This window comes from Rhyacophila brunnea, unplaced genomic scaffold (assembly GCF_057557595.1).
Source record: "Rhyacophila brunnea isolate RB1 unplaced genomic scaffold, BYU_Rbru_1.0 scaffold_10, whole genome shotgun sequence".
NCBI classification, from domain to species: Eukaryota; Metazoa; Arthropoda; class Insecta; order Trichoptera; family Rhyacophilidae; genus Rhyacophila; species Rhyacophila brunnea.
The window spans coordinates 42,457,474-42,484,004 of NW_028232752.1; the positions used below are offsets into that span (position 1 = coordinate 42,457,474).

Sequence of the window (26,531 nt, forward strand, 5' to 3'; positions counted from 1 at the left end):
AAACTATTTTTATATAATAATTTTAATGATTTAGTTCCACTAAAAATCTAACATGTTTTCTATTCGAAAATGTTAATTTATATTAATTAATAAAACAATGCCAACGATTCATAACCACTTCAAACAACAAGGTTTATTTAATTAAGAGCTTATAGTTTTTGTGAGTTGTGGGTAAATAGTGTAAAGTGTGTTATGAATGAATCTGAAATGATGAGATCTAATTCAATTATTAGCAAGTCTTTTCAACGTTTTTTGACCTCTAGTTTCATAAATTTTGACATGATCTACGTATAAAGAGAAGGTTTTCTTTCACAGTTTTCAGATGACGTATACTATGGTTTGATAGATTCAGTGTATTCTCAAGTGATTTCTCAAAGCGTCGCTCTCTTACGAGAAACAATAGCGTTCGCGATGTGTAGTGGTTTTGTAAGAAAACATCGAGAACACGAGAAGACATTCTTGTCGTCACTATTTATACTTTGTTCACATCTTTTGCGAAAAGAAATCTGACATTCAACACAAATAACTCTACGTAAAAGGGAGCATTATTTATTCAAATCATCGGTTTGTGAGTGCAGAAATGGGTAAAGAGTGGATTCGTATTTAGACTAGAAACCTTTCCATGTTCGGCTCGAAATATAAAGAGTAAAATATTTGAATGGATTTAGTTAGTGCTATAGTTTGAAAACCGTATTCCATTACTTAATAATATAACGATATTATCGACCGAAGGTACTTGATAGAATTTGAATTTGTGCACGACAGTGTGTATTTGCCTTTTTGTAAGTGTAAATAGTGCCTGAAGATACCCCCAAAGGCAAAGCCCGTGTTGCAAAAAACAACTCAAATGGAATAGTACAAAACTTAAATGCATTAGAATTTAAATATATTTAGTTTTTAATTATTAAAATTATATTTAAATGGAGATAAAAATATTAATTTTGAATTTAAAATATTCAATATTACTCAAAATTGGCTGTCTCAGAAAATTAAGCGTTATCATGTTTTGGATAAAAATAAACATTCACTAGTATAACCATTGTGGTTTGATTTTTTCGCTACGCTAATGGAGAAGTTATTATAAACGAGATTCGTCCATTGACCACCACCTGTTTGGGCAAACCCGATATAAAATCTCATTGACTGAAAACCACTCAATTATAATCCATCGATACCTCATTGGCTGCATACCATTTAGTACCAACCTATAGTATCGCCATAACTTATATAGTAAATCAATGTGTGCAATCCATTTTATTGATACTAAACTCAAATGATAAATAAACCTCAATGAGACATTTCGGTCTGTATTAATAAATATTATTTATAGTAAAATAAAGTAATTAATATGCAATTTTATAAGTATCAGTGTGTAGGTGATAGTTTTTTGAAAACTGTAAGAACACAAATGTTTTCGATATCAATTATTTTTTACAGTGTGAGTAAAAAAGCAACTTTGGGTACTACCGAGGAAAATAAAAGAATTGAGGAGGCTGTGGAGGAGTGTTGACGTATGAATACGTAAATATGATTAGAAATAACAAGTACTTCAAAATGTTAAATTATAAATTTGTTAGTAAAAAATTAAAGAGGAACTCGATTTTATAATTAATATCAAAATATTTTCACACGGATATATATAGCGTCATAATTTACGGAAAAAACTGGGTCAATGAAAAAAGGAAATATTTTTTATGCTGACGTATTTGAGGCAATGCTTCCGACAGTTTTCGATAGAGCTTTTCCGGCCTCTGAGCGAACAGCACTACATATTATTATATATATTGTAGAGTCTATTGGTCGGACAATATAGGTAGTAAATAAAGAAAATAACTTCGAAAAAAGAAAATAATTTCCACAATATTTCATAAGAAATTATGTAAAATATATTTTTTATTCAATATTCTTTTTGATCATACGTAACTCAAAAACATACTTAAGGTACGAGTACATAAGCTACTGAGCCAAGTATATATTCTTCGGATAATTACTAATACATATTATATAGCCGAGGATATTCTCTCTGGTAGAATGGATAAGGTTCTTGCCAATTACCGTCTAATATTTTAGAATACATTCTACGATATTCTAACTGACATTCTTCTACATGTGTTGCAAGTTATGCATTGTTATTAATTTGATTTTATTATAATTATATTTTTATTAAAATATATTAAAGTATTTTATTTCATTCCTTGAGAACTTGTGTCAATAATTATCAATTCATATTGATTATAAAGATTATATAATTACAATACAAGCAAATAAATAGTACGTAGCTACTTTATTTAATTACAATTTAATAAAATAATATATATTAAGATCCGTTTTTTTTAATTTATTATATTATATTCATGTTATGGGCTTGTTTATATATACAAGGTGTGTAAAAATACGTAGTTATTTATAAGTTTTGTTTATCGTTATGTTCATTAAATCGTTTTAATTAAATGTTTGTGTTACAGACGTCTTGGAGTACGACCGACTATTTTGGTTGTGCATTAATATCTGGGACTGTGTAATATCTATAATAATGTTTGTCTCGTGTGATTAATTATTTAGCAGCCATAGTTACAGTTTGCTAATTGACAAACTTTATGCTGTTTTAAACTGTTTGAGAGTATCATCGACCCATGTATAGTGGACATGCATTGCTATCCCTCAAATAAATCTACTCATGGTAAAATTTTATCGTTTAATGGCCTATTTGGTCTCACTAAAATTAAATATTCAAAAGAACTGACTTAAGCACATGTTTGTTTTATTATTTAAGCGCGTATATGTAGAAAGCGGAACAGATATACACGAGCCAAAAATTTAGCGAAATTGTCAGTTGCTCAAAAATGACACCATTTAAGGACTTGAGATGGTTGATTTGTTTATATTTCCAATTATATTAACGTATCGGGAGTAAAGAAAACTTGTTTAGCAATGCGTAAGGCACTGAGGTATCTTGGTTAGAATCCGGTGAAGTCACAATACATCCATGTGATATTCGTAAGATTTAATATTTTTGTAATTGTTTTATTGGTACACTATCGTGAGTGGAATTAAATGCTTGATGTAGTGTTAAAAAAGATTAATCGCAAACAGATACTTGCTGCTGGAAAGGTATATCAAGGATAAGCGATAAAAAGACAAATAATGTCTCAATTTCAGGAATTATCCAATATGTTTATTAACATTTTCCAGAGAGTTCTGCAGGTCTTTGGTCGCATTACTACAAGGGAAGACGATAATTGAAAGAGTTTTATTGTCAGTAATAATGTCGAATATTGATGTGGATGAAGAAGGTTGCTTACTCGATGGTCCAACTAGGTAAATTATGCCTCTCAATACAGATACTACGAACCTGAGTTCGCTAGAGATATAATAATATAGCAAAAGCAGCTTATGAATGAAGTCGTAATGAAAAGATATTTATGAGTGTAGAATAAAATACAACATAATATATATAAAAATCACTCGTAGAACCTCCTTCTTGTACTCAAACTCGTAGAACTTACTTTTCATTTCGCGTTCATATATTTGTATTTCTAGTAAACATATATCAAAATAGTGTAAAACTATAAGAGAATGAACATTGTGAATCTAAAGACTGTATAAAATTGTATTTTGAGTCAATACTAACGTCTTTTATGTTTTGAATACTATAGTTTTATATATGAAAGTGCTTGTAATGAACTGTAGAGGTTTTATATTTTAACTCTACAAATGTCAAGTTGTTGTGTATGGTCATTGATCGACCATAGACAATAATAATGAAATGAAAACACAGTTGTCATTGCGCGCTCTCCAAATGTAGTCTACACGCGGCGCTTATCCGTTCCTCTTTTTAATAACTAAATTCCAAAAGTATAATAATTTAAATCTTCATACTCAAGCTTTTATCAATAATACTGTCATTATATTGTGCCGTGTATCGAACTTTATTTGCACCTGAAATAAAGCTAATAGTCACCAACAAGTGTCTCAATCTACTTGCCCCTACACATGTCATACACAAGCAACCTTCTGAAGATAAACATAATAGATGCTGGATCTCACACCAAGCAACACAAGATCAGCATCTATAGAATTAATTAAAAATATTACAACTTCTAACTACTGCATAATACTGTATAGCTATGTAAGTAAAATTAGTTGAAAAGATATATTTGGCCGGAATATTTATTATAGTGCCAATTATAAACAATATCCTCAGTTGACATATTGCTGAAATCATTCTTACGAGAAACGAATAAGCTAAGTTTACAAATGAAATTATACATTCACAAATTAGCTCCAAAAGAAGAAGTTCTGTGAAAACAAACGAAAGTTTTCACAAAGAAAGTTATGAATGACAAGGCCGGCTTAAATAGATGCGACTGTAAGGATAAACAAAATAATTAACAAATTACAAGTACCAAAAAGACACCAAAGAATGTTTGCAGCTCGTTTCAATAGTTAGGGTGCAAAAAGCTAATAAAATACAATTTATATTACCGATAGGAGCATAAAATATATTACTGTTTGCAAATAATAAAGATTGAATAAAACTGCGACCTGCTACTGACAATTTGTTTTAGTGACTTACGTACTGTTGTTGGCAATTTTATTATTAGCAACATATTTATTTGTCATCCAGTTATATAATATGGTTGTTAACGTCTTGTACCTAAAATGTGATTTTATAACAGACAGTCATCGCCACTGATACACAACGCTGGTTTATATGGCACAGTATAATTCTGAGTAGTAAAGACTATCTAGTGCTAAAATATAAAAATGCTACCGAATATATACCAACATTTTACAGTTATGATAGCTTATGTGTATTGAAAAAAGTAAATTTTCCCTCCGAACAAGTTAAAATAGGATACGGATGTATAAAATGAATAAAAATTCAAGTGTTTAGTATGCATTACCTTTTCACCGCTGTCCGAAGGAAGATAAAATGTGAGCACAGTGAGAAATGATATTCCCATACAGGGGATGATAATGTTGACAGTGTAGAAGAGAGTTTTCCGCCTCATTGTGATGTTGAAAGTGATATCTAGGTAAGGCTCGTCGCAGCACGTGTAGAATTTTTCATTCCTGCAAAAGAAAAAGAAACATCTTAATAATATACAAGTTGAACACATTTGAAACTACCTGTAAAATACTGGTTTTACAGAATCAGATTATTTTAAAGAATATTTTAAGTATTAACTTATTATTGTGTAATAATATATATTATCAACTCTTAAATAAATAAAAAAGTTAGGGTTTGTTCCACTAAAAAGCCTTATTATCCAATTTTCGTATACCAACTTGAAATTCGGTAAAATTATTAAATTAATTATTAAATTCAATACAATATATTTAAATTTAGCCATGGTTTGATACTCCAAACTTAGGGTATCCATACAACGTTCTTAAAAACAAACTTACTTTTTGTTCATAATTATACTATCGATTTAATAATAGATTTCTCATTTTCATACAGAAATGTAAAAAAGGTAGGTATTATCGATCTACTTTTCGATCAAATGTACCAGAAACATTATATTAGTGCGCTTCGTCGTTTTGCATACCGAAGGGAGGTTAGAGGTTCTGGCGGAGGTAAGGGCTGGGGTTGGGGTCTAAAGCAGTCGAAGGGTTGAGTCCTACTAGTATAATCTAATATAGTATCTGTATTCAATTTTTCAACAGTTTTTTTATCTCATTTTCCGTACATCAATACATTTGAAAATCATAATGTAACAGCTAAAGTAGTGATATAGTGCTATAAACATTTGTCCCCACACAACATTCTTAAATAGACATTTCTTCTATTTGTGATTCTATGAATATTTCACCAATTTATGATTTAGTTGACATTAAATTCGCTGCTGAATAGATAATGAGATTTTAATTGCCCCCTTTAAAATGCACGTTAATTACATCGATCGGCCGCCTGGTCATTACGCGCTGGTGCGTCTTCCGCGTCCAAAGTATTAATACAAAGGGCAAAGAAAAAAATCATTATATATAATACTGCGTCTATCATTGTTTTATTTTGTAATATGACTATAAACTCGATTAAACTTATACTGATATCATATTTTTCGATATTTCGATGGTTAAAAACATAAATATTAGAATATGAACTTTCAGCCTTCCAATCTCTTAGTTAGCTATGGCGTAAAGTAAGTTAATTTATAATGCAAATATTAAAAATACAATGCAAAATATTTACTATAAAAATAAAACCAAAATTCTTTGATTTTTTAAAACAATATTATAATATAGTCATCTATCCGATTAAGTAGCTGGGTATGTTTTAAAAGTATAATTTTTAATGTTTGCTGCTTGTAAATTATTATTCAAATATGAAAAAATAATTCAAATCATTTGGAAGAATTGTAAAACTGTCTAAAACGTTATTCAATTGAAACTAGGGATTCTATATAATATTATAATCATATAAATACGAGTACCATGATATTATAATTAATACAATACATTTTATGAATTTATGATTACTCGAAGCTTGATGTTGGTTAGGGTAAGATAAGTATTTAATCGTAGGTGATAAAATAAAACTTAGTAATTTAATAATAGGAGTATCTACCAACCTTCCTCTAAGTAATTGGATAAAGTTAGTTACATAGCAAACAATATAACCAAAAGTTACTCAGATAGGAATGAATATAATAGGCTTCATTCTCATTTGAATTGGTATCAAATAAATAATTCCCGTGAATTTAATTAATGCGCCTTTTATAACGCTGTCATAAATGCGAGAAAATATTTGCACAAATCTTAAATTTATGAGATAATAATGAAAGTAATATTGTCCACCTACCTAAAAAGATTATTTATGACCTCAAATATTTTGGTATAGTAAATAAATTTTACAAGAATACAACAAAATTATTTGATTATCTTTTTAATGAATGTTTAGGGAAGTGGATTTTTTATTCTTACAGTATTTGTTTATTATTTTATTCAATATTCATTTGGTGCAGATTTAATACCAGAAAAAGCATCATGCAAAATGATAAAATCTCATTAAAATATTTAAGCTATGTCTTCTTGCTTTATCTATGAGATAGTAGTTTTCTTTCGTATATAATACTAGATCTTGCTGAAGTAGATATGTTGTAAATTAGTCGCAAAAATAAACGTAATAAACCTAATAATGTTTAACAGGTTTATTTAATTAAACAACTAATACAATGCAGTTCCACCATGAATTGGCAGTTAACACTATAAAAGAAATTTAACAGGTTTGTTGAGCGAAAACAGATTTTAATCAACGGCACTCATTTCGAACAGGTTTAAAAAAATATCAATCTGTAACAATACGTACCTAAGTATAATATCTGTAGATCAATGTGTAAACACAAATTGTGGGGCAAGCTGGTGCGTTGGCTACCTAAATAACGTATTTAAAAACGACGGCCCATCGTAGCGTGTATACCCCATCATTAGTATGTATGTATACAAAACATGAATCCTTGGTAAAACGTAGCTTCAGAAACAGTAGCAATGCATGGAAAGGTGTATGCTGAGTATAACGTCACGTTAGACAAAAAACAAAATAATTGAATAAAAGAACAAAGGTATGCGATGTTATAAACTTTTCTGGTACAGTTCGGTTATGAGGAATACAGCGGAAAACACAATATTTTGAAAATACCCGATATACTGTATTATTTGTTAGTTTGGGTTAGTTTAGGTTAAGTAAGGTTGGGTTAGGTTATGTTAACCTTACAAATAATCCAGTATATCGGTTATTTTCAAAACGTGTTTGCCGCTGTATTCCTCATAACCGAACTGTACCACTTTTCTTTTAAAAAGACAATCGTTAAACAAATTTTACATTGGTAGCCAAAATATACTAAAAATTCAAAAGACGGAATTATAAGTCACAGTATCGACGAAATAATTAAATTCTGTGGAAATCCATCGCATTACACAATATCGAAAATAATGGAATCTGTTTGAAGAAGTCGTCATCCATATTAGTGATGATAGTTATATGGTATTTGTTTATTTATATTCAATATAATATATTCAATTTTTGTAGTAAAAAACATCAAAATAGCTCTCATGAAATATATTATTTTTAATGACAATGTTGTCATTCGATTTATATTAGTTATAACGTTGGATAAAAAAGTTATGAATCAATTTAAAAAAAAAATGTTTTTTTTTAAATATCCATCAAATGAATGTCAACATTAATTTGAAATGTAGTAGGTATGGATAAGTTATGTTACTTTTTTTGTATATTACAGTTTTAATTATTTTTAAATTCATTCAGCGGTCATTTATGATTTAATTATGTCACACACGACTGTATGACTACAGGAATGACAAATTTCAATATTCAAAAAACTGTCATTTAGTTTTCAATACTGGTTATAAAGCTCTAAAAGACAAGTTACATTTTACAACGTTTTTAAAAACTATGCAGGTCGTGTACTTTACATTTTTAAATCGGAAGTGTGTGATATTATGAATCATACTATCACACACTGCTGATTTAAACATATGATCAATGTAATAAATTTGAACATCAATTAAAAGTTACCACAATAATAAATGAACTCAGTTTAAAGTTAATTAAAAATATTCAAAAAAAATGTAATGTAAAAATATTTAAAAAAAATGTAATGTAAAAATATTTAATTCATTGTATACGTCATTTAATGATTATGGTTAAATATAATACCATGAGATATTTGAAATGCACTGAGAGCATTCATACGACGAGGCCATCTACGAAATTAAGGGGAGTTTACATTCTTCAGAGCTGAGTGCGATCCATTAGGCATCGCTTTGAGGAATCTCGGCTATTTAATGTAGCAGTGCTTCCTTCCCCTTGCACCATGACTTGATTAAGAGGAAACAGTAATGACTTCCTTAAGACATACCGATTAAAATAATTTCTGCTGTTATATTGATGTAAGTATTTATTGATTATGTAAATTTAATCATAGAAAACAAGCCAAATTTATTTAAAGCAATATGAAATAAAAGAATCAAATGTATTACATCTTTGCTGAATATATAATAATATGTAACTCGATAGTAGTAAGTTCACTTATAGAAATCATACACGTCATATTATATTATTGTTTTATCAATGTAAAAGAGTCGAAACATTTTGAATTGAATATTGTGTAAATTAAAATGATAAGCAAAACCAAAATTTAGGTGATAGTAATACGAATTAAAAAAAAACAATTACGTTTCGGAATATACGATTACCTCTATAATGACTCTGTAATGAAAAATTTAGAAACAATATTCAGAAAAATACATCAACGAATCTCAGAGATATTAAGTAGGTCTTGTATTATCTATGTATACCTGTAAAACTTGTAAATCTCACCGGTCAAGTACAGGGTTGGCGAACCTTTTTACGTACGCGTGCCAAAATTTCCCAAATATTATTTTTCGACTGTCTTATGTGCCGAGCAGTTTTTCATATTGTGTAAAAAATAGTTTTTAAGAATTATATTAAAAATTGGCAATGTTCTAATTACCACTTAAAAAGCATGGCACATTTATAGTTTTATCACTTTTTTAAATTACGACATACATCTTGGTCCACCAATTTTGAAACTGCCAGAATTACAGCTTCACCAAGTTTTTGTTTATAATTTGGTACAACCATTTTTGGGTATACACGGACATGTTTATTACTGTTGTATGTATACATAGTTTAGTTTTTTATGCACAAATTGACACCAGAATTACTTCGATCAGATGAGGCATTCTTTCGCTACAATTGTCTCAAGCATTGTAAATCGTTGACAGTCAGAGGTGCGTGGCATGTTTTTCCCCCGCCGCCTGATGAGGTTCGTGCGATAATATTATATGTGACGCATAAAGCTTAAGAACTGACCGATGCAATTATATATTTACATTAAACGTACCTACGTAATGCTTATTCTTGAAGAGTATTTGCCTGCTATTTTTTATACAATGCGATCTGTCATTTATTATTATAGGTATTATTTTCTATCTTCAAAATAAAGCATTCGCATGCCATGCAAAATCATCTCGCGTGACACTAGTGGCACGAGTGCCATAGGTTCGCCACTACTGGTCTAGTATATAATCAAATATCGACCTTTCTGTAAGATTACTTCACTCATAATACCTCTAATGTTTTCAAAAGTAATAAAAAATCACCCTAAGTTGTGCCTATTTAGCAAAAACTTTGCAAACCTCGTAAATACCATAGATTGTTATCCTTAATTTTTGCAGTTGATCAATTTTGAAACTTTATTTATCACGAAAATTGTACGCTTTTATTATCTCATAAAAAACATTTTTTTTTTGTAATGATGTTTACAAAATAGTGTAAGTTACAATTAATTAATATTAGTTTGGCAACATATTACTATTACTACTACATAAAATGATAACATTATCTCATATTTCCGATATAATGTTAGGAATTTGTACGTTTTCTATAGTTTTACAATACTGCTTACTGAAAATATAAAAAAATATTAACACAATGCGCATTTTTATGAATGGTGGAAACCTATTTTTATAAAAAGCTATTCGTATTGACGGTGTAAGAAACTAATCATGATCATTATTGAATGATATTATACTATAATATATTATTTTAAATTTTAATTGTAAATTTTTTAATTATATATATTTGATTAATAATGTATTTGCATAGGTATGAATATTTTATACACACAACTTCAAAATCGATTATCTACAAATCATCTTAGATAGACAAAACAGAGAATAGTCGTAATCACATTTTCTCAATTTTATTACAAAAAATAGTTCGTGGAATATGATATTTTTAGTCACAGGTTTAATATTTAACGCAACCTACAATATAATTGGCAATTTAAAAAATCTCTTCGACAAGTGTTACAAAACAGAGAACACGCTGTATGTTGTGTATGTTCAAAAAAAAAACTACGGTGAGCTTTTCATACAAGCTGTACCTAAAAGCGCTTTCGCCCCAAAGCTTCCAGGAACGTTCAAATAATTGCTTGGGTGATCATAACCAGTCTCGACGGACACATTTCTACACAGTGGCGACTTGGTGCGCTTTTACCCGACACGTGAGGTAAATTGTTCATACAACGTTTTCATAGAAACAGAGTGTTTACTGTGTACGCGACAAATATGGAAAGATTTTCTGGAACGTCAGTAATTGAAACTCAATTCGATGTATAAGCCATTTTACGCCACTTCTGTGGCTCAATTAATATAGTAGCGACATTATATTAATAAAGTTACAGTTTTAATTTCAAATATAATCGTTAGTATTAATTTATAAAAATGAAATAGGTGCATATTATATAGTAATATAGGCGGCCCTCGTATTCCACTAGGTAAGACGCTGCCCTTTCATCCGGAGCTCTATGTTCGACTCCCGGTGAGGTGAAAATGAGTGTTTGTGACTATTTCACTTCTATTACTAAATATACTTTTCTTTCCCCACTCAAATATTATTGGGCCTCATAGCTCGGTGTAGTATTAAAAGAATATATATCTTTATAAATAAATAAATAAAATAATAATTTACAAAAATCAGACCCAGATTAGTTTGTATGTATGTATTCACAGAGAAAATAAGGTACATACATACAATAAAATTATAAATATTTATTTAAAAAAATAAATTGCAATTTCAAATCAATTTAATTGTTCCCTCAATTTTCAATACCAGGGTTTGACGGTTTTAATAATTTTCAGAATGTTTAAGAATTATTATTGTTTATGTACTTATATATATATAATAACTTTAGGCTCTATGGATGCATGCATCTATGACATGTATGCAATCGACAAATATAAATATTTGCAACCGTTAATTTATAAAATTAACCAAACAGAATGATGATAAAAAAGCATTTATAGCCCATAAGAATAACATTGAATGCAATTGAAACTTTTTAGTATTGGATTTCTAATAAAAATCAGGTTTCCACCAAAGCAATTGATAAAAATAGCTTATAATATTATTAAAAGATTGTTGTGCGGTAATAATATTACGTTATAGGTAATACATATTCAACCATCAGTAATAAAATATTTTTATTAACAAAAGGAAAGCAATATAAGTCTAAAATCACTACTTTTCAAGAGAGCTATGAGTTATGGACAACTTTGTTTCGGAACTTCTATATTTCTGAGTGAAATTCACTTATTCAGAGTGGTTGAATGAATCGACTTGCCTTTATTACTTAGGCATATATACATAGTCACGATGACATAGTCAAATCACTTTTAACTTTCAAAAGGTATTTCCTTTTTGTTTCGCATATAGAATTATACTGAGATCAAAGTTAATGCTAATGGAAAATGATTATAATTTAACTAAATAAAAGATTGCAAAATCTTAATAAGCCCATATATACTATCCACTAGGACTTGAATAATAAAATCGTATATTATGTGAAAACATTTAATGAATTGAATTTAAAAGATGAACGGACGTTTTTGATGAAGATCTCCTTGTATTGGTAGCGATTATCAATACAAACAGAAACCAATCAATAATTTGCAAGCATTTATTCGATTAATCAATGGAGAACTCTCTGAATAATATTAATGATCATGGAAAAGTTGCCATTTCAATAATAAATCAAAATAATGTTGGGAATATTTTAACAATGCGTGCATTTACAATAAAAACACTGATATAGTAATTGTTAAATTATTTTTAATTATAAATAATTACTCATTGACGGTATGCTGTGCAGTTTTTATACTTTTACCTTTGTATGGGAATTAAAAAGTATTTCAATAATTTACGGAAAATCGTAATATAAAAAATGACACTTCTAATCACGGGAAACGGTGTTGCCATTTTAGTCATTGTTGTGTTTATTTTTCATTCTACTTTCATTTATGCATAACGTTAATAAGTAGTTAAGTTTACTTAAATCAACATTCTATGCATCAGGCTTTATAACAGTAGAGAGAAATCGTGGTAGGCAGAGAGAACGGGGACGTGTTTGGAGGAAATCTAGACCTTCATTAAATCGCTGTGTCGATGATGATGATAATAATTTAATATATGAAGTGTTAAAAAGTTTTAAGTATTCCAACATTTAAATAATCACTCTGTAACACTTGTTCTTAAAGGTCGTGTACATACTTATAATGCCATTAAAGTGCTCAGAGTTATAACTTTTGTATGGTCTTTATAGGACACTTAACAACATTAGGTAAACTTATTCTCAACTATAGGGACTTTACTATGTCTATATAAATAATATGGTAGGTCCCTCGAGCGCCATGGATGCAATTTTAATATTCCATGGCCACTCTGACTGGAGGGCGTCGGCTGTCTAAGCGTTCAACTCAATATTTCTTCGCCGTTTTCAACCGGATATTTGGCGCGCTGCCTTCACTGGGAAAGCAATTACATCTCTTTTGTCTTAATGAAAATGTTTCACAAGTTTTATGACACCAGCGCGTAATCTTCTTTCATACGATGGAGGATTATTAATGCCGTAGTATATATCAAATTTCCATGCTTACAACAATAGCGCGCCAAAATGGATACTTTTGAATATTGTGTACGTAAAATGATTTCATTATTAAGGTTTTCCCTTACTAACTTCGGGTGTGTTAACTTTCTGTAAATATAGCTAACAAAGCATTATATTATATAATATTTATTTTTTCGAGCGTTATTCCAAGCGAGCTGGAAAAAATATTTTTTTCTGTTGTATTTATCAGGCAGCTTCATTATTTCACAATATAATAAGCATTACATATTTCACGATAACATAATATTTTGGTTTATTAATTTAATAATAACGTTATACCTGGTTTTTGTTCTAAGATTATAAGCGTATATTTTACGGTACATATAAAAAAACTAATAAAAATTGAATGAGGAAAAATAAGTTTTATCTATAATGATAGTGCATTATTGGCTGGATAATAATTGAATACGTGTATTAATTAAGGCCCTAAGTACCAAAAAAATAAAAACTGACATTTTTATAGAAAAATGTTCTTCATACCAACGCCAATAACTTCAAATATAGTCCAAGTGCCTAAAGCAAGTCAAAAAAATACAGCAAAATAATTAAACCTGTCGACATTATAAGTCCGTTGGCGTGTTTTATTTATAATAGTGTAAGTAGCTCTGCAGTGGTCAACGGCATTCAATATAAAATAGCTGACGATGGTGTGTTGACACTTCGAGTTCTTAATACCTAAAATTATAGAAGCTGCCGTGATTGCTTCACACTGTAAAACTACATTTTTCAAAAGGTCTGCTTCATAAAATTTTACTGCAATGACTCGGTATTTTGGATCGACAGGCAATACTACTTTTTGGTACTTAGAGCCTTATTTAATACACGTATTCAATTATTGGTTGTTGTTTTAATTTAATTTTATTATTAGTATATTCTCACGGTGGATTAATCCAGATTTATTTGAAAAAATAAATCAGTCTAGTATATAATATATCTGAGTGAACAATATTGTCGATAACAATTAATTACCTGACGCGAGGTTACCATTTCATGAGAATGAAATTTGGATCTGTATGAAAGCGTCAGTTTCAAATTTCCTCGTGCAGAGTGCTAAATGTGTAAGAGAAGTAGCGACTGCGGAAATTCACAAACACAAAAGGAAATGGCTGGCCATTTGTGCGAAATTATAACCGAGAGATTTAGCTAAAGTAAGTTACTCGCTGAGCTACCAATGCTTTTGTTCAACATACACTATCTGAACGCAGGAAAAGTAAATTGTTGTATCTACTCACTCGAATACATTCATTCAAGGCAGTGTTTAATTAATTTAATATTTTTTTATGTACTGTATATATAACTTATACATACTTATACATACTTATATTGCATTACCAATGTGAACTTTTGTCAATTTAAATCTATCCAACTTAAGTATGTTCTGCATAATCCTAGTAAAATGGTGATAAAAAGCAAATATAAAAAAGCTTTGTTTGAATTAATTCTGACCAAAAATAATTTATGATAGTAGAGATAACAAGCCAAAAATTTTAAACTCTAATAATAGAAAATAATTTTTAATTTCATGCTTATTTTCATATGACACTTAAGCAGACAATGATAATTTAAAAACTATGTCACTACATTACTACTATTTCATTTCAATTAACATAATATATATTATGAAATTTAAATAGTTTCTGTCATAGTGTATATAGATTAAACAACATACTCTCTATAATAATTACAAAATTTCCATTGTAACATTTTTACCTATGTTATATTATGTAATTGTAATTGTATGGCAAACAAATATTTGTTACCTAAAAATAAATCATCATAAAAATATAATTGCTCGATTTGGAGATATAAGTATAATCGCATAACCACGAGAGTAGCTACTAATATTGGACTATTTTTTCTAGGATTTTTATAATTGGTACATTTTATACGGGTAAGTGTATATCTGAGACTGTTTCAAGTTCTGTATTTATAGTAGATTTATTTATGTATATATAACAGAACAAGGTGATATTATACAGATAGGTATGTGAGTACTTATTTTATTTGCTGATAACGAAAAACTCCCATTGTTGGTAACTTTTGTTTTAGTAGCTAGCGTGACTTTTTCTGCATCATTGAATCTAACAACAAAAGAAAACTTTGAAAGTTTGCCAAAACTGAAGATAGAATGTGTCCCAAGCGAGAATAGTTTTCTGTCAAAATCATTCCACTTTCTAAGCTAAACAACGGTAAACTAATATAACAAAGAAAAAAAACAAATATTTCCTACGATACGGGTTGAATTCTTAAAATGGACAATACATTATTTCCCCTTCCCGAATACTCATATTGGGTATGTTGTATTATAATTTCATATACTAATTGAAATATGACACCTGATGTTTGATAAAAGATTTAGATCTTTTATTACATTGGATAAACTTAATCAGCTTGAAACATTTTTATTTTCTAGGAAAGTTGATATTTTTTAATAAAAAAATAAAATGCAATACAACTATAAGTACCTAGGTATTCAAGAATCTTTATATAACTTTTGAAAAAATATTTATTTTAACGATAAAAATATTCATACGATTTACACATAAAATCAAGCTTTCAATGAATGCACGGTTTGTTTTAAATATGTACTTAGGTACTTGTATTTTAAATCAATGAAATCATTACGGTCTATATAGAAAAAGGGGCAGGGTAACTACTATATCACAATTATTTTCTATAATTGATCCGACAAGGAACAAAATGGATGCGATGATATAGAATTTATAGTATGAGGTACATACATATTTAAAACAGCCTTAATGTGTGAAAAACATTATACTTATATATTTGTAACGCATTGGAAAAAAAATAAAGTATGAAGTAAATCAAGTCAAGACAAAAACTGCAGGTGAGGATTCTTCGAAGTTAACGATATTAATATTCATAGTGAATGATAATTCTCCACACATTTAAGAAAGTTGTCTAATTATTAATAGAAATGGCATCAGTCTTATTCGCCAAGATGAAATTTGCCAGAGTTGCTATATGAATTATACTGGTAAGCAAAAACAGGTATAGTTACCAGATACAACTTCAGACCAAGAGCCTTCTCACGGTAAACTTCATTAATAAAACTTTTCAAAATCTTCATCAGCTATTATATTAACCTATGGTTTTGAACGCTAAGCTGAAATTGATATCTTTAAGCCCGTATTTAGATGGCAGATGTCGAGGAAAGTATACCCATGAACTATACGTCGTGTTGTAGAGTGATCCTCTTGTTGCCGTATACGTGAAACTGAGGCAACTCTGTTATACAATCTATATAATTAATGATTGAAGATATACAGCCCTCCAAGAGGCTCCTATTCGGTAAGCCTATACTGGAGTAAAAAAAGAGCACCAAAAGATTTATATAATTTGTCGTGGTTTGCCTGTGTATAAAGGATCATAGTATCGAGATTGTGTATAAAAGGTAGCTTGTGATAGACGAAGGGAAGAGGAAACGTTTTTTAGAAAAGTTTTCATATTTTATTGAATTGGCGATGGTGATAAAGTCGCCATATTCTCTCCTGAATGGAGCATATGGGTATGAGTGAAGGCGATATTAATGAAAAATAGTTGTCGGTAAATTTTTCAACTCATTTGATCATTTTTATCCATCAAACACACTTTGAAAAAATATCATGGCGTGATTTATGTCAAATGACACATTTTAATTTATACCTGCATACTATTTTATTGTGGGGCTTATTAGTTGCTAGATGTATAAAATATGTAAATTTTAAATGTAATGAAATACCTACCCTATCTTATTATGTGAGAACTATTATAATGGCTACGAGAATAAATTGCAATTTAGATCATAACAACTTTTCTCGTTGATATCGTGCAAAAAAATCCTTTCACCGGTTCATCGCTGATATTAATAAATACACGGGAAAATTTCCGAGAAAATTCGCTGCATCGCGAATGTGAAAAATAGCAGCGAGAAAAATTATTTCCGCTTTTACTGACACTTTTTCATCGCTGTTGTATGACACAGATGCCGTTGTTCGTTACTTCGTTGTGATTATGAAAGACGACCCTTGTAAAAACGAGTATTGTCACTTCCGGATTATATTACACAGGTAGCTGCTAAACAGATTTTTACCAACTTTGTCTTTTAACATGGGCTTTATAATATATATATATCGAGGGTATACTGACAGAACGCATTATTTCAGTTTTTGCTGTTTTCAATGCCAAAATGTAGTCAATTTTACTCTCTACGACCTGGTAAAACGCACAAAGGCATAGGATATAATGGTGAGAAAATAGAAACATTATTAAATCATATTGTTATTTTTTTATTCTGATAGAAAGCATGATAATGACCTAATGCGTTCTGCGTATACAAAATACAGGACTTGTAACATATCGTATATTGTGTTTGCCATAAAGATTAGTGTTTATAATGTAGAAAAAATGTTTTTAAATCATAAAAAAATCTACGTGGGAGAACGCTTGGAAAAAAAAAATTAAAGTCTTTTTTGCGATTATCTCAGAACTTGTTTTAATGAGTTAATGCTTTCTGTCAATATACCCTCGATATATTTATAATTTAAACTGATACTCTGTCATTATACGATAAAAAGGGAGATACATATTGCGCATAGTGTTACCAACTCGTGTTAAATAACCAAATATTTAGCAGGAAAAATGATAAATTAAATTATCAAAAAGAGAAGAAAATGAAGTTATAGTATTCCTATCATTTACGATTTTTTTAGGAATAAATGACAATTTTGAGCTCTACTGGTGTCGATTGTGGATGAAATTAAAAATTTTCTCAAGAAAAATCTCTTACTTCTGATTTTTCAAGTATTAGCCTCTATTTCAAAAACGACTATAGAGGTCAAAGCTTGGAACATTTTTTTTGGTAGCATTGACAAATAATACGTTAATTTTTTTTTCATTTCATGTCTAGCGCTAATTTGAATCGTTTAAAGTTGGTTTCGCTGGTTTTGAAAAAAGATTAACGCACAATTTAAAACAAAAACTTCAAGTTGACTTAGCTGATTTCGTATATTACATAAAGATAATAAAATAAACCTGTCAATAAGAGGCATAATAATATAAGAGTTTATGTTGTTAAAGAGGTCACTAAGTTGAATAAAGTACATAATAATGAATAAATACATAAATTAGGTGAACGGATAACCTTTGGAGAAATACCAAAGGTGCCACAAAAATTACAAACTGACCACAGGAGCATCATAATACAGCAGTGGCGAACTAAGGGCCGATGCCACTGAACAGAGCTAATAAGATCTACATCTAGTAGTGGATTGACCCCAACTGATGTTGATTTAAACTGTCAATGACTATTTCACATATTACGCAGATAGTAGATATTTTAAAATCGGTACACAAATGATAATATGGTGACTATACATTCTATTTATATTTTCTGGTGTTTCCTTAGCTACTGGCATTGAATGAGCAACGTAATATAAAATTGTTTCATTTTTGTTAAATATAAATGTCACAGCTTCATTGTGTGTCATATTAGTCGACATTTATGTAATAAGCAAAAAGGGTTATCATCTATGACGATGAAAATATTGTGTTTAGCATTGGTTTACAGTAATCATGTATCTCATTCTTAAATATAATATAATACTCAATCCACCCGAGAGTTCTGGGTTCGATTCCCGGTGAGGACATACAATTTTGTGTTTTTCTCAAAGCCTGAGTGTTTGTGATTGTTAAAAATTACTAACAACCATCTTGTACGAAAAGGAAAGGATATGGTTATTAATAATCAAAAATAATATATAATACTCGAACTATAGGTACCCACCTTTCAAATAAATTACATGTTGTTAAATTGTTAATTAATTATTGCAGTATTATATGGGAATTTGATGAAAGATTAGGAAATTGGAAAAGATTTGAGAAGGACAGAAGCCAATTTAAGTCAACTTGTCGTCAAGGAAGAGAAATAAGAGCCTCAATTCTTTTATTATATTTTGAATACATCCTGTCGTATTTTATAAGTAAAAAACGATTTAGTCTGACGTAAAAAACTGACGTGACTTTAAAATGTCCCTAAAACAACTGTCACATTGTCTATTTCCTAAAAGCACTTAACATAAAATGATTTATTCATCTTTTTCTTTCACATACTGAAAGTATCTCACTCTCACAACATTTTGCATTATAAACGGAAGCCCATATTGCTACGAAAGTGCATCAAATACAAGTTGATGAGATCTTTTTACCTCTCGTTTTTTTATGATTTTTCATAGCCATATAAGAGATGAAAGAGGCGTATCACAAGACCTTACACGGTATTTGGCTTGACGTTAGAAAATTGAGTTTTGTGCTGAAATTGTCATGTGTTGATGCAGACAATTTTCAAAGCTGTTATCTCATAATAAGCAATGTCCAACCAACGGTATTCGTTCTTTTTTATGATGATTTATAATAACTGATATAATAATTATATTAATTAAACTGGCGTTTACGTAGAAGACCCTCCATTACAATGATTTTTAAACAAAAGTTTTAGCAAAGATAAGGTATCTTAGGGTCGTTCTTGCGACGGATTTATAGATTGAAATAGCTATCAATATAAACAACTCAAATATCTCTTAAAATTAACAAAACAACTTTCTATTAACATCATCATAAATTGTATACCTTAAATTTTACGATATATCAAACCGTACCGACTATATGCGATAGTCAGATGTATATATATACAAGTTTAAGTTAAATAATGATATGCATGATACAATATAATATAAAATTAATATTTCTCTACTAAAAATGTTTTTTAATTATTTCGTTAAAAAAATATTTGTGGAGAATGTACAATTTCATTGATTTTAAATATGTATTATACTATGAATGGTGTTAATTATATTATGTATAGGTACTATTGGTAAACTATTGAATATGCGTAAGTATGATATTTGAACTGGTGAATGTTCAAGTTACATAATATATTATTATCATGTACCTACTTGGAAAAGGTCAATAGTTTTAAGTAGTTTCGGAATAAGCGATTTGGCGAATAACATTAAATTATCAAAATCGGATTAAATTACCAGAATGAGTAATATCGCACATTCAATACTTGTTATTATTTGTTTAAGTTTCATTTCCCACAATGGTCGCTAAACTCCAATCGTACAGATGTCCAAATATAAAGAATATTTTAAAATATGTTTTATTATAGTGTATTAGTTAATCTTTTATATATTCTTGGAAATATTAATATTGGATCAAACAAATTAACGAATGGAACAACGTCCAGGGTCGGGTCTTGGCCACTTTTAAAATTATTCCATACCGTGGCCTATCAGTTACCATTTATTATTGATCACCGGTTGACAAACTGAAACTCTGAAGATTCTCGTCCACTACGTTTAGTCATCAGGGTCACAGTTTTTCAGCGCATTTTTGTCGCTCTGACCAACTGAGTTTGTGGATATTTATCAATTTTACTATATCCAATTAATTAAAGAACAGTGTACAAGTTGTCGTTGAATTGGTGCTTCAATATTCCCTTTTGACAGATTTGCTACAAGTTTTTTTCAACGTGAAAATTTAAGTTATGTATTATGTTAATTTTGCTGTTGTTAATGTATTATGTTATTTAAGTTATGTAAGGTGAAAACAAAATCAATGAAATTTTTTAATGAGAATGTTAGACTGAACTTATGTTTTTTTTAAATAGTCCGGTAGTAAAAATATTCAAAACTTCTTTTGGAAAGAAACATGACAAGAAAAGACGAGAAAAATAAAACAACGTTCTTAAAATACGCATATATAAAATGGGAATCTTTGCTTTTTTCACTTGCTGTAATATTAGGTATATATTATGTAACGTATGTTTATATATTTAAAATATACATTTTATTTTGTAGTCTGTAGTAGTGAAGTATGAGATTTTGAAATATCGTAGACCTCATGAGTCATGTGTCGTTATATATAGTAATTTATAATATTGTTATTTTCAATAGTTACGAATTTAATGGTTTCACGTTAAAAACAATATTTTTATTGTGTTGCAAGCTTTAAAAAGATTATCCTTTTCTGATCAACATGAACGCTGATGTTATGTTATAAGACGCTAGAGACTCCTGCCGGTAATAAACTTGAACTGATATCACCGTGTTTTCTGCTTTAGCGAGCTGCACTCAAAGATAATATAATATGTACCTACAGCATACTACATACTACAATATTGAAGTTTTGTACGCAAGTAAAAGGAAATCGAAAAGGATAGAAAATCATTGGAAAATACACTAGCAATCAATTTCTAACATAATTTCAAACACTATGAATCGATTTCGAGATATAAAATACAATCATGAGGTACATACTTGATTTAGATATAAGTATTATGACGTAGTGGTTAATAAAATCATTCAAATCACGAAATCCAAAAAACACGCAAAAAAGTTTATTGTATTAAAATATAGCATACGTCTACAATATAGACTATAGTATATTATTAAAAATGTTAAAGAAGAACATTATTATGTAGATACAGCTTTAATTAGATAGAAATAGAGCTAAAAAAGATTTGTAAAGTTAATCGTTAAATTACCCATAGTTATTTAATATTGCAGATTCATTTAAATGAAGCTCCACAAACGTATTTTTATATTTATTTCTCAGCAAAAATGAAGTGAAAACGTTTTGGTTTTTTCATCTAAATAATTATCATCAATTCGATGAAAAATCACGTGAAATCAAATAACAGTGCGTAAATAAGTAATAAAACATAAAAGTAAACACTAGGTCACTATTTTCTATTTAAGTTTTAATATATACTGCATGCAATTTGTTTCCAGGTAATGGACAAAAGGATTTGAGGGAATATTGATCAACCAGATTTTGAAAAAAAAAATGCTAAAATACCTTCTCAATGCCAATGTTAAAAATATAGTATGTATGGAAAGAGACAGGCTCATTGATATTTGTAATTATTTTCAATCCAAAATTCACAAGTTTCATTAATTTAAAATGAATATATAAGTATATTTTTTCCTAGTAAAGGTAAAAGTAGATACAATCTAAAATACATTAATGAAATAAAGAAGAAGAAAAAACAATTTTTAGGTTAATTTCATTAAAGTTTTAATTTAAATATTGATGTTATTTATATTATATACTTAGAAATCTAAATTCTCTGACATTAAAATTTATATGTAATCAAAGCGTTTTGCAATATCATTCTTAAATAATTTTCGATTTGAAATTACAGTTACTTATATGAGACTATTTATGAATTAAACTGCTCGGCGAAAAAAAAATTTTCCCCGAGTTTCTTATTTTTGTACTAATAATAGCTATGACGTCTAGCTATGAAATAATCACTATGACGTCTAAAAGTAATAACTTGATGATTTTTCAGATGATACATTACAATTTTTTTTTATTATTTAGATGCTTTAATTATCTCATTCTCTTATGTTGATTATCTAGTCAGAATGAAAATAAAATAATGTAGGTATGTATAATATATTGAGGCACTACTAATCTTCTGAAAAATCATTTATGTACGATACAATAACTCCGAGGTACTTATTATCCAACAAAATCAATACACATTAAATATTATGCAGATATTAAAACTCAACTAAAGATAGAACGCACGCCTGGCATGATGATGTACATTTTATTTTTATTTATTTATTTATAAAAAAAGAGTATTACGGCATTACAGCTTTTGGCCAATGCGCCATAATACATAATACATACAAATATATAAAAATATCTTAATTACAAATAACAACTAATATGACAAGAAAGAGGAAAAGACAGCATGTGTAAATATTAAAGAAATATGATAATATATACAATTATAAATTTATCCTATTTAAAACGTCTACAAACATTATATAATTAATAAAAAACAAATCAACCTTTATGGTGCCATCAAATAAGCTAATTGCACGATACACAGCATCATGAAACATAACATCTGTCCTGCGACGAGGTATCTTGAAGACCGTGGAGCTGCGAGTGATATTGGTGGGAACATGAAAATTAATATTTGCCAGTATATGCGGATTGTAAATGAACCCACGAAGAAGTAAAAAGAAATGCTTTAAAAGAACAATCACTCTTCGGGTAGACAGGGATTGCATTGATAGCATACCCAGAAGAAAACGAGTCGGGAAATTCATTTTATTGTCATTATCACAAGGAAAGAACCCGTATGTTCTTAAGTAGAGAAATCTAAGAAATCTATTGTGGACTCGATCCAGCTTAATTGTGTGCATGAACCTATTAGGACTCCAAATAATGCTGGCATATTCAAGAATACTCAACACAAATGATACGTATAATGTACGTAGCACTCGGACGTTTTCGAATGATTTTGAAACCCTCATAACAAAACCAAGCATTTTGCTAGATCTAGTACTGATGTTAAGAATATGCTGATTGAAAGTGAACTTTGTATCATACAATACTCCCAAATCTTTTATCTCCGTTACCCTACTCAATATTATACCAGACAATGTGTATGGGAACAATAGGTAAGGTGTGCCTTGAACGATTGAATGAAATAATATTACATTTGGAGGTAGCGAATTCAAGTTTATTTAAGATAGACCATTGCTAGATAGCATCTAGGTCAGACTGCAACATCGCACAGCATAATGGGGTTTCAATAGTTAGAAAAAGTTTAAGATCATCTGCGAATAGCAAACAAGAAGAATTGGTTATAACTTTGACAATATCATCAAAAAATATTAAAAACAAAATTGGGCCAAGATTTGAACCTTGAGGAACACCAGAGTTTGTTCTAAAAATCCGCGATTCATTCCCATGGTAATCAACAAATTGACGGCGATTTTTCAAATAAGAAGCAAAAAAACATATTATACTATATGACGCGCCAAATGTACAAAGCTTTTGTAATAAAATATCGTGATCAACACGATCAAATGCCTTTGTATGCCAAATGTAAAAATGCAGTCGTTATTTATGTGTGAAAGATTTGTGTTCAAATTCATCATGAAAGAAAAAATCAAATATTGCTTTAGTATCACGATTAACGTCGTTACTTGTTTTTTCCCCATGAAATTCAAGACCAACGGTAAAGTGCCCATTTGACTTCTGGTGATTTCTTTTTACTGTGCGCTTTTTGCAAGGCCTCAAAACATATTTACTTCTTATGACCTGGTTCAATAAACTCAAGTAAAACTTATGAATCTAGACTTTAACCATTTTTATAATATGATTATGAAAATAATGTAAGTATATAATAATATAATAAATAAAAAAGGGAATTCCAAATTAAATTAGAGACTTTGAGACACAAGGTTTAGGAATGTACATTACAAGAGGTGGAACCAACATTACCAACAACTGTACATCCAAAGTATTATCTCAAATTTTGTTAATATTGGCGATATTTTTTTGTGAAACTTATTTACTTATGTTCAATAAATTATGATACATCTTAAAAAGATGTATTTTAAATATATTTTAATCAAATGTATGTATTTCAAATTTAATATAAGTACACGTGGACGTAATACAAATAAATAATAATAATGGAGATAGTAAGAAGATGCCTTTATCCAGCAGTATCGGTATTTGATAACGATTATTATATAATCATATTTTTGATTCTACTCAAACAATACTGTTGAGGTAGAATTTCAAAATTTGCGTGGTATGTAGGTATAATATAAATGACTTAAGTGAGATATAATTTTCACAAATAAGATTAATTCCAGTGTCTTGGTCAAGTCATGAGAAGTAAATAAAGTGGCCGGGTATTTCCGCCACTGAATTATGACCGCAATTTTGTGTTATGATTTCTCCAGTTGCGCGGAAAAAATTAAACCGCAGCAAAGCAGGGTCGGGATATTCGCGCGATCCTCGAATTTCATGGTTGATATAGCTGTGAAATGCTTTTTTACTTTCACTTTACGCCAACAGTCAAATTCTTGACAAGGAAGAAAAAATCTATAGCCGCCAATTTAGATGGTAAACACGTGAATTTCTGAACCTCTGATTATCATCATCTTTCACTCATAATATGCCAAGAAAAATTTAGAATTAGTCTCTGGGAATCAATAATTTGACTCTCATTGATTGATTAGTGTACGAATCCGTAATTGATAAATGTTGGAGTATCATGTATACTGTGTTATTCCACATATATCAAGAAGAAAAACTTTTCAAATTTATATGGTTGATGAAGTAAGCAACATTGATTTATAATCCCTCATGGTATGGGTGTTTGTGTGATCATTTCACTTCTACCACTGCAGTACTCTTTCATTACACAGCTATCACTGAGCCGCATGGTCTGTTGCAGTGTTAAAAAGAATAAACCTATATCATTGAATTATGAATTATTCAAAATTTAAGTATACATATTTTTCATGAAATATACAATATTTGGAAAAGCATCAGAAACACACTTAAAGATTTTGCCTGAAGTACGATATGTCAGTTTGAACTTTGAATTTTAGTCGAAGATGTTTTTAAAGGAAAAGCGTTTTCAAAACCATACACAAAGTTTACACGTGGCCAGAAAGGCAAAATTACGAATTTTATGACTATCGTCTCACCATTTTAAAACGGTCTTCGGAGTTTAGTCCATAATGCGCTAGCCTTAGCTAGATTCAATTTCCGGTGTTTGTGATTGTTTTACTTATATTACTAATAATTACACTACTGTCGTATGGTCTCGTAGTTTGTTGTAGTGTTAAAAAGAAAAAATAGTGTGAAAATGGGGTGAATCTGTTGGAAAAGCCATTTATCAAGCATCAAAGATACGCATCCATACAAAGTCTCTTATTTAATATACTGAGTAGAAAAATGAGAGCTAGAGAACATATTCGTATGGGATTGGAAGAAACTTGCGTAGAGGGGGAGCGTTGATATTTCCTGAACGTAGTCAAGGTCCATATTGAATTGAACGTTGATGAAAAATTAGGAAGAATATTTTAGCGCAAATTTTAGAGATAAAGGTAGGAACCGGTATATTATAGCCAGAAGTCAAATTGAAAACTGTGTATGCGAAGGGAAGATAATGTTATTATAAACGTTGAAAAATATAAGTAG

At 29.4% G+C, this 26,531-nt stretch overlaps 1 protein-coding gene across 1 annotated transcript in view; it reads right to left on the reverse strand.

Annotated features, from left to right (window-relative positions):
• LOC147079231 (acetylcholine receptor subunit alpha-like) overlaps nt 1-26,531 on the reverse strand; it is an 836,032-nt gene that overhangs the window by 186,701 nt on the left and 622,800 nt on the right. Inside the window, exon 6 of the mRNA XM_085954767.1 lies at nt 4,908-5,076. Coding sequence (XP_085810893.1) covers nt 4,908-5,076 — 169 coding nt within the window. The remainder of the gene's footprint in view (nt 1-4,907; nt 5,077-26,531) is intronic.